Here is a 16977-nt window from a genome sequence, read left to right as displayed (position 1 = left end):
ATGAATGTATTTTTGTGATACTTATTAAAACGATCGTTCATACACAGCATAACTTGACTTCATTTAAGTTAATCGTTTAGTTCTTAATTAAGGATATCTGAGACATTTGACGGCTAATAATGGCTTGCTCATTTGACGGTTAACGGTAAAAATATTGTGAGAAAACGTTCTCTGGTTAAAAAAGATTAAAAACATAAGCTTTCGGCTATCAGTCTATAGCCTTTAACGAATGAAAAATGTAAGCGCGCGGACGGAATATACACGAAAAGGGGTGCGAAAACTTTTATAAAAATAGAGTACAAAAAGAAGTGTAAAAAAAAGCTAAAAAATAAAAATGTAAATAAGGTCTATTTACAGTAAAAATATTGCGCTTTTGACGGTGATGTTAGGGTTTTGGCCATTTGACGTTTGACAGTTAACCCCATTATGACCCTCTACTAATGATATTGTGTAGTAAGTAAATCTGACAGCAAATTTATTATATGATTTTCTTTATTATCTTATGTTATCTTGTACATTTCTGGGCAAGCCGGGGCTCTGCATAATTGTTTGACAAGATATTAAACTCCTAATCACATCTGGGTCTGAATGGATGAATATTATAGGAGAAGGGCAGCCTCGTTCCCAGGGTCAGAAGAGAGAGGACCCTGGGAACGAGGTTGAGAAAAAGTCAGCAGAGCCGAGGATTACATCAACTTCACCTCGGGGTTAGGGACTCTATCGATGTTATTCTGTTGTCTCGCCCATGCCATTCATCAGGTGGCGTACAGTCAAATTCTCGTTTGTTCTACGTCAGTTAAAAGAAAGCTCAAATAACAGGACATGATACAGTGTTTCTAGAAGAAAACGCTTCGCGCATCTACCCGTAAGCACACAGTAACTTTATTAAAGAAATAGAAAACATTACCTTGTTTCTATCGAGTTTTAGTACAAATCGACCAACGTTCTATCACGAATGCCGTTCTCTGATTGGCTTCGCAACTCACTATCTATTCTGTTGGAGAGTGATTAGCGCGGCAGTGTGTGTTTGTTAACAAAATGACGCCGCTTCTTTGCGTTTTGGAGGTGTCTAGTCTGTGAAGAGGATTTATATAAAGTTTCGAACGACTAGTACGTTTATATTAAACAATTTGATTTTTCGCTCTCGAATTCTATGCGGAACAAAACAAATGGTTCATTTGACCTCTCGCCGAACGTTGTTAAGAGACAGGTTATGTGTTCAAACTCTTGATCCCTCGGTCGCCAAAAATGGCAGCAAGCAAGTTAACAACATAAACTTTGGTTTTATGATGGTTAAGCTGACGTATGTGCCGTTGCCATGGCAACATAAATAAATATAAACAGGCCTTTAAAATTGGTTTTGTTTATTTGTAGAAAATCTAGTCATTAGATTCTCTTTATAATTTGCATGCAACAAGCTTGTACCGATTCTCACAAGTTAACACCATTTTGCTAATAATTTAACAGAGAGATCTGTAATTATCCCTTGTGGAAGGTTCACTGGAATATCTAGAATTTCCTTCGTTAAAGTTCAATTATTTTCAATGCTCCAGTTACTTATTTCCTAAAGTATTTTCGTGCCAAATTTCGTGAAATTCTAATGAGTGGTTCTCGAGAAATAGGCTTATTTCCGAGAGTGCAATTTTTCATTCAATCGCAATTTTTTGACTTACTACGCATGCGCTGCATTTAATTGGGTTCTTTCGGTAACAAAGAAAAAGCTGAGAATTGCTGGGTTCTTTGCATCGTTAAATTTTCTAATATATCTTTGTAATAAAAGACTAAAGCCAACAATACACTGCCTTCAATTATGGAGAAAAATAGCACTGATAGTGCTGGTGGTGAATAAATGAAATGATCGATCTATTGACGGCGTGTTTGTTTTTTTCCAAACAATTGTTTTGTGCGCGCGCTGAATTGCATCAGCAAAAGCGCGCGCGAAAATTGTGTTCGGCCACCTTAATATGTGCTCTGAACCTATATTTTGGCCAAAAGATGCTCAACAAGGTAAAACTGGCTCGAGGTTGCTAGTACCGCAAAAAGATGCTCCAAACGTAACGCCAACAGTTGTTTAAAAGTTACTGAGCACGGTTGGCCGAGCGCATTCGGAACACTGGCCTATTTATATGTCCTTGGGCCGTTATCGTTGTGTAGACATTCCTCTTGATCTGATGCCAGTTACCACATGCCAGTTACAAGGTGGCTCTGTGTCCCTATTAACAGAATTTTTTAAAACTTTACCAAGAGTTACATCTTATCATGCTTATCAAAATTTGGTAAGATAAAAGAAAATTTTATTATGCTGTCATTAAGGGTGTTTTTGTCTGGAGTTCGTCGAAATCGCAATTAAGTACTTAGCATAGGGGATTTGAAAAAGCCGAACTGCAAGGGGGGCCCAGGGGAAAAACAAAAATAGATTTTATTTTTGCGCCCGCTTCGCGGCAACTCTTGTGCTCCGCGCTCACTACTCTTCCCGCGCCATTGCATCGCTCGCGCGCTCAAAAACAAATTACAGGCCCGGATACACGTTGCAATATTGCGCACAATGGCTAAATTGCATTGTATCCACCCCTAAAATTGTTGTGCGCCATATTGCAGCAGTAGAATTTCGTCCTACTTCTGCAACATTGCGCGCAACAAATTTCTTTGTGTATCCCCTGTCTGCAACATTTCGTGCAATAGTGTGACGCAAATTTCAGTGTTCAGCCAATCAAATCTGACATTTAAATTTAACCGCTGACCCAAATGTCGCCCATCGTACGTTTCATCAAATATTGCGTGTAATGTTGCACGAAATGTTGCAACCGTGTAGCTGCGTCGAGTAAAAAAATGTTGCTAGGAATAGTTCGCACAATGTCAAACCGTATATCCGGGCCTTACTCGTAGCAAAAAAAATAAATGTTTGTAGACAGACTATTATTTTACGGGAAAACCGTACAAAGCAAAAGAAAACACAAACGTGCATGCTTTGTTAAATTCATTGAGTAATTTCTTGTGATCATTTTATTATTATTATTATTATTATTATTATTATTATTATTATTACACAAGCTGTAAAGGAGAGGTGAGAGCTTTCTGTTTAGCTACTACACCACAAATCATAACATCTAGGTTCAAGTGAAGGTAAGGTTGGCCAGTTCACTAGCAACGGAGTCAAAGTCGGAGTTTTCACGAGCTGCGCATTTATCCCACTCTGTTGATATTATTCTGTTGACTTGCCCATGTCGGTTAAAAGAGATCTTAAATAACAGGGCACTGGATACAGTGTTTGTAAAAGAAAACGCTTTGCGCAAGTCAACAGAATGAAACAGGTGCTTAATACTTACAGCTTATTAAGCCTTTCTTCTCAGAAGGCATTTGAGGATGGAACAAATTTTCCAGTTTCTTTCCCTTTCTACTGAATACCGAAGGACAATCCTGGTAAATGTCTTTATACAACAAACGTAAGCCACAGTCTCAGAACACGTGTCTGTTAGTTCATTTACTGATTGAATGGTGCGTTACGAGTATATGTGGCATTAAATAAAATTATCAGCCGTCATCAAGGGTCTCAGAGTGTAAACTCTTAAAGCATCGATAGTTTTATGTTTCTAATTACGTGTGTAATCATCTCTTAAGGAGTAAGAGTGGCCAGAGTAGCCATTCGATATCAAATAATTAACAGAATCATAAATAACACATGTTTGATATTTCATTCGTGGCCGTATTGTGTTTGCATTGGCCTTCAATAATATTACCAGCAAGCTGAATTTGTCTCCTTGTATTCCCCACTCCAGCAACTTGACTCTTCGTCACTGAGATTAAAATCACCCTTAGCGTCTAGGATTTATGGGCACGTTTGGACAATCAGCGAGAGCCATGATTAATGAACGGTTTCCAAAGGAACTATTCTCGAATCAGAGCGTAAGCAATACTTAAGACTGCTTCTTTCTTTTACTGACACCTAGTTACATTTCTTGGCATAAAAATATTGTGGAGTATATATTACATCCCAAGGTTCATGTTCTTTATCTTGTTATATATAGAAGACCAGCCAGCTGACCGATGATACATAATCAAGGGAAAAATCTTTTGCCCAGTCCAAGGAACGTTTTATCCGAGCCAAACGTGGTCCTGCCCTCTGAAAATGAGAGAAAAGGTTATTAGTATCAACTCACCCCGTGGGGGAACCCAGTCCTCACCCCTTTATTGGCGAGGGACCGGAAATGTTTTGTCCCCGTCCCCGTTATAAAGAGGTCTGATTCCGCCACTGTGACGCCTGAACAAATATCTAATGAACGTTTTTTTCCAGCACTACAAATGAAAAGGGATGCTTTGCAACTAGCACAGTAGATGCCACGTGATCCACGTGGATGCCTTAGCTTACAGTTCTCACTTCATGCTGGTTCTGAGAATTTTGTTGTTTATCAAGAAAACAATTTCAAGTTGACGACTTTGTTCACCATCGTCATTTACGTCTTGAGAACAATGTAATAAGTTGTACTGATCATTGAATCTTTTTTCACCAGACTACTCTTTGGAGTTAAAGGATCAAATTGCTTTCCAAACAAAGTTGAAAAACGTTCTGGTCAAAACTTGTTTCAGACTCCCAGTATAGCTGTTTTGAGAAAAGATATCCAACTACAAAAGCGTAAAAGCGTACAACACAATGTCAAAAGGTATTATGGGTAGTGGTAGTAGCTCGAGGTGTGTCAGCGTAATAGCTGAGAAGAAAACAGCACAAACACGCGTATTCATCCTTTCCTCTTGCTGAAACACCGTAAACCTCAACTAAGCGACGATAAACTGTCACTACCCATAATTCCAGTCGGCATTATCGCATACCGTACGTTTACGAGTATGCGAGTGTTTTTTTTTTTTTTTTTTATCCCCCTCTCCACAGGAACCGACTGCCTATACATACTACCCTGCTACCCTTCACTTTGTATACTTTGTCTATATATCTGCGAGTCTCCAAATAACCTACATAGAAACGTGTGCTAGTTTATAAAGCGAGGCGACGGCGAAGTAGACGCCACGTGACCAACATTTCGACCGGGACTGCACCACGACTCCATAGAAATCTTACACTTATAGCACTACAAGTACCAATCAAAAATAACTGAATCACTCACTTTTAGGTGGTGGTTTTTCCATATACCAATAAATGTACCCTTCTCTAGCCCTGGCATTAACTGATGTCCTCAGCAGTTTGGGTGGTAAGGGACGTGGTTTGTGATAATCGCCTGGCAAATTACCGTGCAGCTCTTTGACTAAAATGTCGCTAAAATTCGGTCCTCCGATCCGGGTCAAAGTCCCATCAATTTCGTGCCGGAACTTGAGGAGTTTCTTTTCTGATTTTTTGTCTGATACGAAAAGAAACAAATCAAGTTTTAAGATTACTAGCATGGTTTTTAATCAGCGGATAGTGTAAGATTGTATAAATGTTCTTCTTGACAATAAGACGGACCCAAGGTTGTGTCATGTGCTAATACAGGTGTGTATCCACTGTACCTGGGTGTTGTTCGTGCCGCATTCGATCACCATGAAAGGTCTTCACTTGTCCTGTCGTGTCTCTTATTGAAAATGTGGCAACCTTAGTAGAAGAAAACGGTGAGTGAGCGTTAGCCACTATTAAAACTGATTAAAGTGGGCATGACTGTCGATCGGTTTGAGATCGCTTTGCGATCCGTTTTGATTCGAGACCTAATGGCATAGAATTACCATGCTTTTATACGCTGTTATCTTGTAGTAAGTCCGGGCCTCGCCCGTACACTCCGGCACCCCCTTTTAATATCAGAACAAGAAAAAAAAAAAACCCTTTGCTAATAATACTTTACACCTGAACTGGTACCTCGTTTACACCCTCCGCAATGGTCATAGCGGGCTTTGCGAGTAGAACATTACGGCTGCGTACTTCCTTTCGCAACTCAGCCTGACGGCGCGTTTTTGCCGTTCAACACTCCCACCGACACCGTCCCTACCCCTCCCCTAACCCTCACAGCGCGCCGTCCCCAGTTTTCACGCGGCCATTTTATATCTCGTTCTTTATCGCTTCTCGGCTAAGGAAATATAACACGGAAAGAGGGCCTATCCGTTGACTATTTCCACGATCAACCTGTGAGACGAGTATGTAGTCATAAAAAATACCAAAGCGAGAACTATTTACTGTGCTGTAGAGGAAGATGAACCTGTGTTCGTAAAGTTCCTGTCTTTTCAGTACGGTCTGGCTGCATACTAATGACAAGCTACATGCAAGTGGTTGTTGATGATGATGATCGTGAATGAGCCTATCATTACAATGGCACTACGTTAGAACAGGTAGCGTTTGATTTAAGCTTTAATCTCTATTCGATAACATAAGCAGAAGATTTACAATCGATCTATAAAATGTGCTTATGGTGGACTTTGTTGGTCTTTTAGAAGGAGAAATGGAAACATTGTCAAACGTGAGGGTGGCCCGCCATACCTTCAGCTTGTTTGTTTTCTTGTTGTTGTTGCTTTTTCATTTTTCCTCTGTTGCCGTAAATGAGTTGGCGATAAAAATGACTGCCTTCGAAAGGTACGTGGGGTACCTCTCTTCACGAGCGTTATGTCCAAGTTGCGTGACAATTCGCAGGAGCTTGTTTAGAGCACGTCGTCTCAACAACCCCAAAATTAGTTCTCTTGTGCTTCTAAATTCACTGCTCTCTTTCAAGTCAAAGATTCATTTTACATCGTGCCATTTTCTTTACAAGTTTCCCGACAATTTCCCTTCATGATTTCCCAGACGGCCTCCGTCGATATTAAACTCGGCAAAGGAAACCCGCGCATGGAAACCATTCCTGACAACCGTTCAAACGCACGATTACTTCTCTTGCTAATGAAAACAGAAAAATAGTACCAGTTTACCGTTAGGATTTCTAACCTGCCTACCTTATGTTTCATCTTTGCCCAATGATCCGTGTTCCCTGCCATAAATCTGTGCTTGGCGGGTTCCTTTGCTGCCCAGTGCGACAAACTGTAAACAAAAAGTGCGAATTCAGTGTCTTAACTTTTTTTCTCCTGGCTATCGATGGATTCATGCTACTTACTATGGCAAGCTTCCAGAGCTATCTCGGTATAGTTGCACATCAGTCATGTTCCTCGGTCTTGATGACTAGACTAAGCCGATAACATAATAATTTCAAACGCTTCCTCGTCGAGGATTTGTCTCAAAGAATACTCCTGACTCTCCGCGTATTGTGTTACTTGACTAATTTGTATGCTAATAATGTGTTGAACAAGTTGACGCAGTGAACACAAAAGGCTGTCGGATTAGAAAGTCACGTGACAGAATACGTTTCTGGTTGGAAACAAAGGAATGCCGTAAAGCTTGGGTCCTTCGCGAGTGTTGTCACTTTCTCAAGCTGGCCGATTTGTTGTTTTATTTTTCTGGTATTCAGGCACTTTATTTCGGAGTCAACGAGAGAAAATATAAAGGAACGGAGGAAAATGGTCTAACTCTTCTGTGACGAGGATATGTCACGCAACACTTGTTAAAATACGACGTGAGGTAAAAGCGATTGGAGTTTGACGAATTATTGAGGACTTTTTGGATTCCTCTGCTTGTTGTATTGACTCAAAGTTCTTTATTTGTGGTTTCTTTTTCACATTTCTATGTTTTTTTTTTAATTATTTACGTTTTTATCCGGGAAGTCACACAATACAATGTTTAATGTGAAAACGAGGCCAATTAGTTGCCATAGTGACGCTGTGGGCTTCCCTGATTTTCCACACAACAGAAAGTCGCGCCGCATTTTGCACACAGACAGTGAAAGAATTTGTTGAAGAAATGGAAGTTACAAGGGCGACTATTGGCTCTGATGCTTGGAAGAATGCAAGCATAAGAAACATCAGGCTTTCTCAGACAGTTCTGAATCGTAGCGACAAAGCATGTGAGTTAGGACAGCAGCTAGACCCTCTGCCATCGCTAAGGGACACAAGTATACAGCAGAGCAATGCCAGAATCCATGCCTACGTTCGTGCGACAAGGGCCGTTTTAGTGAAGCTTAGAGAGAGTTTATTAGATACGAATGAAGAGATCAAGTCCCTTTTAAGAGGAAAGGAAGACTTAGAGAAGACCCTAGAGCATATACGAAAAGACATTATCTTAAACACAAGATCTACCATGCAAAGACAGACAAGGCCATCTCGAGAAAAGGTAACCTGATCCTCTACCGTCTCTGTCTTTCGATTTTGTTTTCTTTTTTCCTTTGAGGCTCATAAATAGCCTCGATTATGAAAATTCCGTTTTAAGGAACTAAGGAATGTGAACCACTTAAAAAGAAATTAATTTGAGCTGCCCTGTTATGTGCTCAAGGTGAATATATTATTCAATTTCTTAATTGCTTCGCCGTCTACCCGTTGTTTCGTTGAAAGCAATCGTATTTGTGGTAAGTGAGTTTGATATTTAACCTCAGCGATTGAAAGAGGTAGCGGTGTTGTTTTTTCGACGAAATTCCTAAATATGAAACAATTCTTTCGCAATTACTGTAGCTGTTAATGAAAAGTCTAAAAGTCCTAAATTTAGGTTATTCTAATTTTTAAAGTTAAAGGTTATGTTGCAATAATCAGTTATACCTACTGCAATACTCCAGTTGTTAATTTTTTCATGGAAAGAACGAGTGTTTTTTTTCTAGCACAATCAGCACAAAAGAGTAGAATCTGAAGAATTAATATTATGCCCTTGATCTAGTAACTATGCAAATTATAACAATCATACACAAACTTTTCATTACCTTTTATTGTTCTAGTCTCAGCACGGAGATATAATGTGGGATGATTTTATCTTTGTTTAATTAAAAAATTCCTGGGTCACAGCTTAAATGCTTCTGCATTATTTACTGTTAAATCATGTAGAAAAGGTGATGAAAAATTAAAATATTCTCATGAAATGCATTCTAAATTTATATTAATCAGTTGAACTTGTGTACAAAAACTTGAACAGTTCAAATCTGGACACCCTCCCCCACCCCCAAACTAGAGCAAAGTCAACCTGCCCACACACCTAATTATATTTCACAGACTCCATTCGAAATATATGAGACAACAAATGGTAGGAATTTCCCGGTTAGTGCTTCAAACCACTTTTTAATGCCAACAGAAGGGCGAACCCCCCTAAAGAAACAATAAACAGGGCTTGGGTATACCCAAAAGGCCCTGGGACTAGATCTCGTGGTCCCATGATGCTTCGGTGGCTTTTTGACACCCTGGAATAGACAGACAAAAGATCGAGAGACCCCATAGAAGGGAGGGAAGAATGGCGGGAAGCTCATAAATTTCTCACTTCATCTGTTCATATCATTTGAATTATAACTTCAGGCCGCTTTGCGGCCCTAGTGTAATTCTCATTAGAGGACACTTCCCTTAAGAGAAAATCAAAGTAATAGGAGCTTGAATATAATTGATGCACAAAAAGTTTTTGGATTATAAATATAAGGATTTTAATTGAGGATATCATCAAACCTATTTCATCAACTACATGCAAAACTATGACACTTATCTTTCTGTGTAAGGATCTTGATGGTGCAGACGATCTCCTTGCTGCTGAGCGTCAGCATCTGTTAAAGCTCAAACGCATTCTAGAAGCACAGCTACGTTCTGTCCAGAAACAGCTTCAAGTGCTTGATGGTGCCAGGAAAAGGCTCACAGCCTCCTTACAAGAGAGGTCAAGGGTTTTGGATCTCATATGCCATGCTGTATCATCGGTTCGAGGTGCTGGAATCAAGGACCAGGCAGAAAAGCCAATCACACCACCTGTAGAACCACTGGGACCTTACACACCTGAGTGTGCAAGGGTGATTTCTGCAGCAGCAGAAGCCAGGCAGAGGTCCACTAATTTACGCAAGGAAGTTGCAGAAGCCATTGAGCAGACAGTTAAGCTACAGAAGGCGGCACATCAGTCTGTGAATGATGGACTAACTCAGAAAGTTGCTGAGACAGTCACCATGAAGGTGGGTTGAAATGGAATGCCTTATGCTTTAGACTTTATTATTTGGTGCAGAGACATTCAACACCTGAATATTAACAAATGCTTTATTTTCTCTGTTTTTTTTTTCTAATCTCTTCTGACCTCTGAATTCACTCAAATAGATTATGGAGTCCTTAATATCATTTTTGGATAATGCTAGATAGGTTATACTGTGTATAGTGCTTGTTTTGCTGAGTTGATGAATATTTCCTTCATTTTTCTTTTAGCAACACCTTTTGGTTGGCGCTGGTGAAACTCGCATGGCCATTCATCGCAGCAAGCGCTGGTATGATGCAACAGAGATGGCACTTGGATATACACTGGTAAGTCATGAATTAGTATGGTTGACATTACCAATAGTAGTTAAGCTAACAGAGATGCAAGATTATGATACCTTTTTGGAAGAAATCAGACCTGTGCTATCCAGGACAAAATTAATGATCATCACTAAAGAAGGACTGTCTTGCAGTAGAGTGCTGCAGTTGGCTCGTTGACTGAGAATTGCATGGGGCATGAACAAACTTTTTCCACTCTGCCTTTTCTCTTGCTAACATGGTAGCCTTGCTCCAACTTCTCCTTCCAAATCTAGCCTGCTTCTTTTCTGCCATTCTGAGCCATGTATCTTTGGTCTCCCTTCTGTGTAGCAGTGGTTAAGGCTTAAGAGCTATTATTTTCAGTATTTTGTGATAGTTCTCCTTGTGAGATGTGACCAGTCCACTGCCACTTGCAAGTCAAATCTGCAGCACGTGGTAATTCTGCAGCTTTTTGAAGATCTAAGATAGTGATGACATTTCACAGAAATATCTTCAATATTCTTCTCAAGCAGTTCGTGATATACATGTACACCTGTATAAACCCATGCTTGCAAAAGAGATGAATTTATTTTCTGTTCAGCATAAAACAAAGAAATGGTAGCTCTTGTCATTGTCTGCAGACCTGCCTAACTATAGCTTTTACTATGCTATTGTAATAGGGACCTGTGGCCTATTCTGATCTAACCACACGTGAGCGTCTGGACCGCCCAGCTGTACAGGTTCACCAGCGCCACCCTGGTAACCAGCTGCCTGAAGCTCACGAGATTGTTAAGGGAGGGGAGGGTCTACAAGAATCCTTGAATGCTACAGCTCGTAATATTGGTCTTTTGAAGCTTACCAAAAAGAGGGTTGATGATGATGCCAGAGATAAGCATCATGCTGCCTTAATTGATGCTAGTGTAACACGCACGCGTAGGCGTCTTGGAAATCATCGCTGGGTGATAAATGGTATTGGATGTTAAATCCAGGTTGAAGTATTCTGTCTGCAGTTAAAGACTTGAAAGCAACCTTAATTTCTTTTCACTGAAAATGACATCCTCAAAAATGACTAATATATGTTGAAAACTGCTATTTGATTACCTTCATGGTTTCTTGTCAAGATGCCCCTTTTTCCTGGTAAGATTTTAAAGTTTGGCTTAATTACAGTGAATACTGGTATTAATAATATATACAAGGAAAAGGAAATGATAATTCAACCTGAAATTTTGCTTTTCACAACCAACAGTTGCACTGCAGAGTCACTTGATATTGCTAGATTTGTCTTCCTATCACTGTTAAGAAATGAGACTTAAAATATGTTTCATTGAAGGCTTGGTTTGTAAATAAAATATACTGTGTCTATTACATTGTTTTATTTATAGAAAAGGGTGAAAGATGCCACCGCACAAACATTATTTTAATTTATTAACTAAAATTAAAAAAGAATTTGCCTTCATGTTTGATTTTACATCCAAATTGAATTTAGAACTAATTTAATAACCTTACAATATTATAAATAAGATTGAATACCTGAGTTTTTTTTCTTTATTTCTGCATCGTTAATTAGTCTGAAACTTCTATTTTGATGTGTGGTAAAAGAAAAAAAAATAAGATAGACGAGAGTGGAATTGTGTCAATAAAATCCTTAAAATTAACATGAACTTAGAGTGAATGATACTGCCAAATCATTTGTGATGATTTGCAATAGTGGAACTTTATATAGAGTCCTTGGAACTCTTACCCTGTACCAAACCACGAAAATAGTACTTTCATGAGCCAATCCAATTCTAATATATAGTTACATGTAGAAACCTTTTCAGAGTGCTAAATTTCGTTTCGAGATATAAAGTCGCCACATACATGTACATGGGAGTATTCCCTCTGCCAGACTGTAGCTTTTTATATCGTGCCCTCGTCCCAGACCCTGGTCTCGACTGAAATGCTGGAAACTTGACCAGGAAGACATTTCCCCTGTGCTCCCATGATGGTGTGTTGAAACCCATCCTCGGAGGCCCAGGGGTGGTTTGGTCGGGGTAGAGTTTGAATAAACCGTGCAGCAATCGATCTCCGCGACGGAAGTTCACCTGATGTAAAGGCCACATTGGGTAGGCAATTTGAAATCCAGGTGAAATAACTCGTGGTAAATAGCAAACAAAACTCTTCAGACTAATATATTTTATTTCTGAAGCAAACATTACATACAGTGTACCTTTACTTACAAACTAACCCTGTTTAAGAAGCCCCGTTTACTACAGGAAAAACCTGTTTTCATATTAACTCTCATTGAATATCAAAATACCAATTTTAAACTTTTACAGTTATGTTACGAACTTTCACGTTATTATTTTTGTTTCGATTCGGTATCAGTGACTGTGCTTGGTGTCCCTGCACAAAAAATGTGTAAAACGAAATTGTCCTTTTATTATAAAAAAAACCTTGAACGTGCAGAATACAGGTAAACTTGTTAACGGTGATTGAACTACTAACGCCACATTCACTATTGATGTGGATGCCAAAGTAGCAACAAATTTCAGCTCTGATTCAACAAATTGACTAAGTCTTGTAAAAACTTAATGTAACTAACACCACCTTATTCTTAAGAGTACAAAAACCTCATATATCCCTAATTTTTCCCAAAAACATTTCAAGAAGGAAAAACTGACATATAAAAAAGACAACTCCGAAAAGTTTGTTTGCAAGATTCCCATTGCGATGATAAATTTTTACAAGTTTGCTGTTAGGAGATGTGACTCATGCCATACACTTTGCAATTTCTTATAAGAAAGAAGAGTTTTTGTAAAATTTCAAAATCTATTATTAAAAGTTGCTCGAAAGTTTGAAGGCACGGCGCGTTTTTGGTCATAGTTGCAACCAAAGGACCCAAAAGGATCACGGATTGTTGGCAAAGCAACATGCGAGGGTATGCTCAATGCTTGCCCTTTCGCGCATAATACATTTGCTATTAAAAGTACTAATTAATATACTTATAAAGAAACGTCTTTGTCGAGCTCAAGTACCAAGTACGACTGCTGCAGGACATCCTTTCCTATGTGACCACTCAGTTTATCTACTAGTTTCTGAAGAAGGACCTTTCTACGTTGAAGCTTGTCCTGTGAACGGGACGCCGACTTAAGTTTCCCTTCCAGACTTAGGTTTTCTTTCGTAAGGTCGGTGTTTTCGCCGTACAGCCGGTGGATTATCTTCTCGCACGTTTTGAGCTGGTTGTCTGCAGTTTCCATCTGAAACAAACAAACAAACAAAAAAATCGTACGAGATTAAGATGAAACCAACGTCTGTTTGATCGCGTTGCATCAAGACGCCCCCCCCCCCCCCCCCCCCTCTTAATAAAAGGGAGCTTAAGCACGCGCGTTTTTGAGACGCGGACGGGAACCGGAAGAGAAGATTTCGCATGCTTGGACCGTATAGTCCCCCAGATTTTTATACTACTCATCTCTAATGAAGAAAAGATACTTAGCAATGTGAATATGGTTGTGTGAGGACAAGTTTAAAGTGAAAAAAGCTCACTTCCGGTTACCGTCCGCGTCTCAAAAACGTGCGTGCTTAAGTTCCCTTTTAAAACCACATAAGGAACCGCCTTAATGTGCCATCCCAGCAAAAAGCGGCAATGAAACCAGTCTTTCAAGACCTTTCAAGGTACTAATTTTAGAGATGTGTCTTTCATAAGCCACCCGTCTTCACGCTCTAAACAAAAAACCTATTTGAATTCTACCTCGCACCGGAACGATTCTGATCCTGAAAAGCCTTCCCGTTTCACTCCCACAGCCCTTCCTGAAGTCATTACCTAAACTTGTGCCAGAGGTCACCAAGGGTCACCAAGGGAAATATTACTGGATTCTAACTGGCCAAAAATGGACAAACCGTAAAATGTTTGCACTATTCTACTGAGGCTACTGCTATTATTTCAGACGATGTTTTTTAACAGGAACCCATCATCGTGGGCTCCTGTCCTTAACTAAAGCCAAAGAAAAAGAACCTTTTGGTGTCGGAACGTTTGTTGCTAAGGGATATTTTGGTGGAGGCACGCCCGATCACTTTGATTGGTCAATAATAATCACAAATCCTCTCTCGTCATTTGTGATTGTCGCGACTTGCATTCTCGTCCCCAGAGGCCACGCTCCTTTTGGTCAGCCCCAAGAATCGCGCGATTCTTGGGGCTGACCAAAAGGAGCGTGGCCTCTGGGGACGAGAAAACCTGTACAAGGTATAAAAACCTGTACAAGGTATAGGTATTTCACCTGTACTCTCAACTGGCTTGCATACTCCCGAGCTACCTTCGCTTCACTTTCTGAAGAATACTTCTCCTTTTCCAACTTTACGGTGGGAGAGGTCACAAATTCTTTGGTGTTCTTGAAATCAAATTCTGCCTGCAAACACCGAAAACAAATACATTTATTTCTCCTCCAAGAACAGTTGCTTATATATTGGCCGAAATGCCCGACTTCAGTGTCAGGAACGCGTGGAACGTGTGATTGGGAACCGCGAAACGCAAACCACCGGCACCGATGTGCGTGTTTCGGTACCAGGTTTTCCCGGTTGACCTTAGCCCGGGAAGTTTAGAAATGTTCGCGGCAAAAACAACATGGCGGTCATAGCAAAGGAAGTTTTCGCATGTGAATGTGCCCACTTTTCAAGTGGAAAGACTGTAAAATGTCCACTGTTTTTTTCCACAAGAATCGCCTTTAACCCATGCCCGTCTTTTGCTGTTTATATTATGAGGGAAAAATGAATAAGATTGGTGAACTGACTGCAAATACTTCTGACGCACGTTTTCCAACGTACCTCACGCGTAAAAGATGGACAAGGCTAAGGGACACACTTACGAAAATGTTTCAAGGTATGGCCGTAATTTAATTATACATCAGTAGCAGCTGTGTAGCTTACAATGGGTAACCAGTCGTTTCACCTGAAGAGCTTTTCACCCGATTTATAAAAAGTGGTTTCGCCCGGACCAATAGTTATTTGGCTCCGAGAAAAATCGGTTGGGGGTGTGCGGCCCGCTTCCCAAAACCCTTACCCTTTTTATAGACAAAATCTGCGATTTCTCCCATTCTATTTATGACCTGACCAAAATTTTGATACCCTTTACATGTGTGACTTGATCATGAATCAGTACCTGCCATTTACCTAGTTCCTTAGTTCAGACCGATGTTCAAGGCATCCTGAAGGGCTTTTGTTGATCGGTCCTATCAGTAATAGTGACAAAGTAGATTCTTCTAAAAAAAACAAACCTACTTTATGACTACCTTTCAAAGCTCATACCCTATATATCACCAAAATGGCTAAATTTTACACCCTGCTTATGGCCAAAACTGCTGTAAAACCATACCCGTCGGGGCTGCACATACCCATATAGGCCATATAAGGGAGTACTCCCCCCCCCCCCTACTTGGGGTTGAACCGGACCAAAAGTTAGTTGGCCCAAAGTTTAGTTAACTTTTATTATTAGGGGGTAATTGGCACACATGTTTCTTTTTCCATCTTTCCTTCCTCAATATAGTGCCAAGGTGATCTTTGATAAACAACTTACAAATCACATTAAAAATATACATACAATACCAACATACAACATAAAATCAGAGATTGGCATATGTAAATCAGACTGCATTATTTGTGTAAAGGCAAGTGAAACGTGTCACACAAATTCCTTTAGATAATGTGGAATGTTTTGTTTAGTATTTCTCTGATTGTTAGCAAATAAAAATGCATCATGGCTTGAACGATTAAATCAAGCACGCGCAGTAAGCCGATTGTTGCATATGACAAGTATTGAAAACTATCAACCATGGAGGGTCAGAACTGATCGTGAAACTTCATAACTTCATAACTTCATAGAATATTCCTTTCAAGTTAAAAGGTGAAAAGAAGCTAGACTTGTTCTATAAGTGGCGCTAGATGTTTACAGGTAATGTGCATGGTATTCAATGGGCATCTCGCTGGTAAGATGAGGAAGGGTCTCAACAGTGTTTGTTATGCTCAAGTTATATAGGTTATTGACTAAGTGTGCAGTCAAGATGGTGGATATTGGCCAAGCTTGTTTTTTGTGTGTTTATGGACCAAGACAGACTCGAGTTCCATAGACATGCAAAAAAAAACAAGGAGAATATCCAGCTCTCTTGACCAAACAAGCTTGGTCAATAAAGGATTTATTATGTGGAAATAGAATACTATTTCCTTCCAGAACACAGCAGGTCATCTTGCTTGCTTGGGTACCCAATCACAGTGCAGGATTCAGTTCATCTTGCCCACTCAAGGAGCTAGCGACACAAAAAACCACAGACTAACTTTTGGTCCAGGCAAATCAACTTTTTTCCGAGCAGTACAACTTTCAAATCGGGCAAAATGGTTCTGGGCGGTTCTGCAATACAATGTAGCTTTGGTGGACACATTTGTATATATTAATTATATTTCAGAGAATAATTTGCATGATGATTTATCATGGTAGTTGAACTGAGTGGAGTGTAATTTGTAAATTAAGGTAGTACATGATTTTGAGTACAATTTGGAATTAAATAATAAGCATGCACAAGTAAATTTTCAACGACAAAAGATCTTGCATGAGCCCATAGGGTGAGTGCAATTTAATTTCAACTTTATGCACTTGATTTCAACTTTCTGCAAGTTGTTTATTTAGGTCTGAAATCATGCTCGTGATTTCAAAATCAAGCGAGAATTGGATAACACAAGCCTATAAGG

General features: G+C 39.7%; 3 protein-coding genes across 3 annotated transcripts in view; 1 reads left to right on the top strand and 2 right to left on the bottom strand.

Annotated features, from left to right (window-relative positions):
- Positions 1–2073: 2073 nt before the first annotated feature.
- LOC145497362 (uncharacterized) lies at positions 2074–7468 on the bottom strand. The gene is made up of 5 exons (XM_081477184.1): positions 7053–7468; positions 6895–6979; positions 5494–5575; positions 5115–5345; positions 2074–4120 (listed from the first exon to the last, which is right to left on the bottom strand). The coding sequence occupies exons 1-5, from the start codon at positions 7097–7099 to the stop codon at positions 4056–4058; spliced, it is 510 nt and encodes a 169-aa protein (XP_081333310.1). The 5' UTR covers positions 7100–7468; the 3' UTR covers positions 2074–4055.
- Positions 5585–12520, top strand: LOC145497316 (tektin-like protein 1). Its single transcript, XM_081477143.1, has 5 exons — positions 5585–6300; positions 7743–8161; positions 9516–9953; positions 10198–10293; positions 10944–12520. Exons 1-5 carry the CDS (start codon positions 6264–6266, stop codon positions 11244–11246), a joined length of 1293 nt encoding a protein of 430 aa, XP_081333269.1. The 5' UTR covers positions 5585–6263; the 3' UTR covers positions 11247–12520.
- A 135-nt stretch (positions 12521–12655) lies between these two features.
- The window catches only part of LOC145487641 (uncharacterized), a 27321-nt gene continuing 22999 nt past the window's right edge, over positions 12656–16977 (bottom strand). Inside the window, exons 8-9 of the mRNA XM_081466489.1 lie at positions 14520–14648; positions 12656–13502 (exon numbers count right to left, since the gene is read on the bottom strand). Coding sequence (XP_081322615.1) covers positions 13248–13502; positions 14520–14648 — 384 coding nt within the window. The 3' untranslated portion in view covers positions 12656–13247. The remainder of the gene's footprint in view (positions 13503–14519; positions 14649–16977) is intronic.

Source organism: Orbicella franksi, chromosome 1 (genome assembly GCF_964199315.1).
Source record: "Orbicella franksi chromosome 1, jaOrbFran1.1, whole genome shotgun sequence".
In the NCBI taxonomy this organism is placed as follows: domain Eukaryota; kingdom Metazoa; phylum Cnidaria; class Anthozoa; order Scleractinia; family Merulinidae; genus Orbicella; species Orbicella franksi.
The sequence above is the reverse complement of the archived record's forward strand: the minus strand, read 5'-3'. Positions and strand labels throughout refer to the sequence as shown.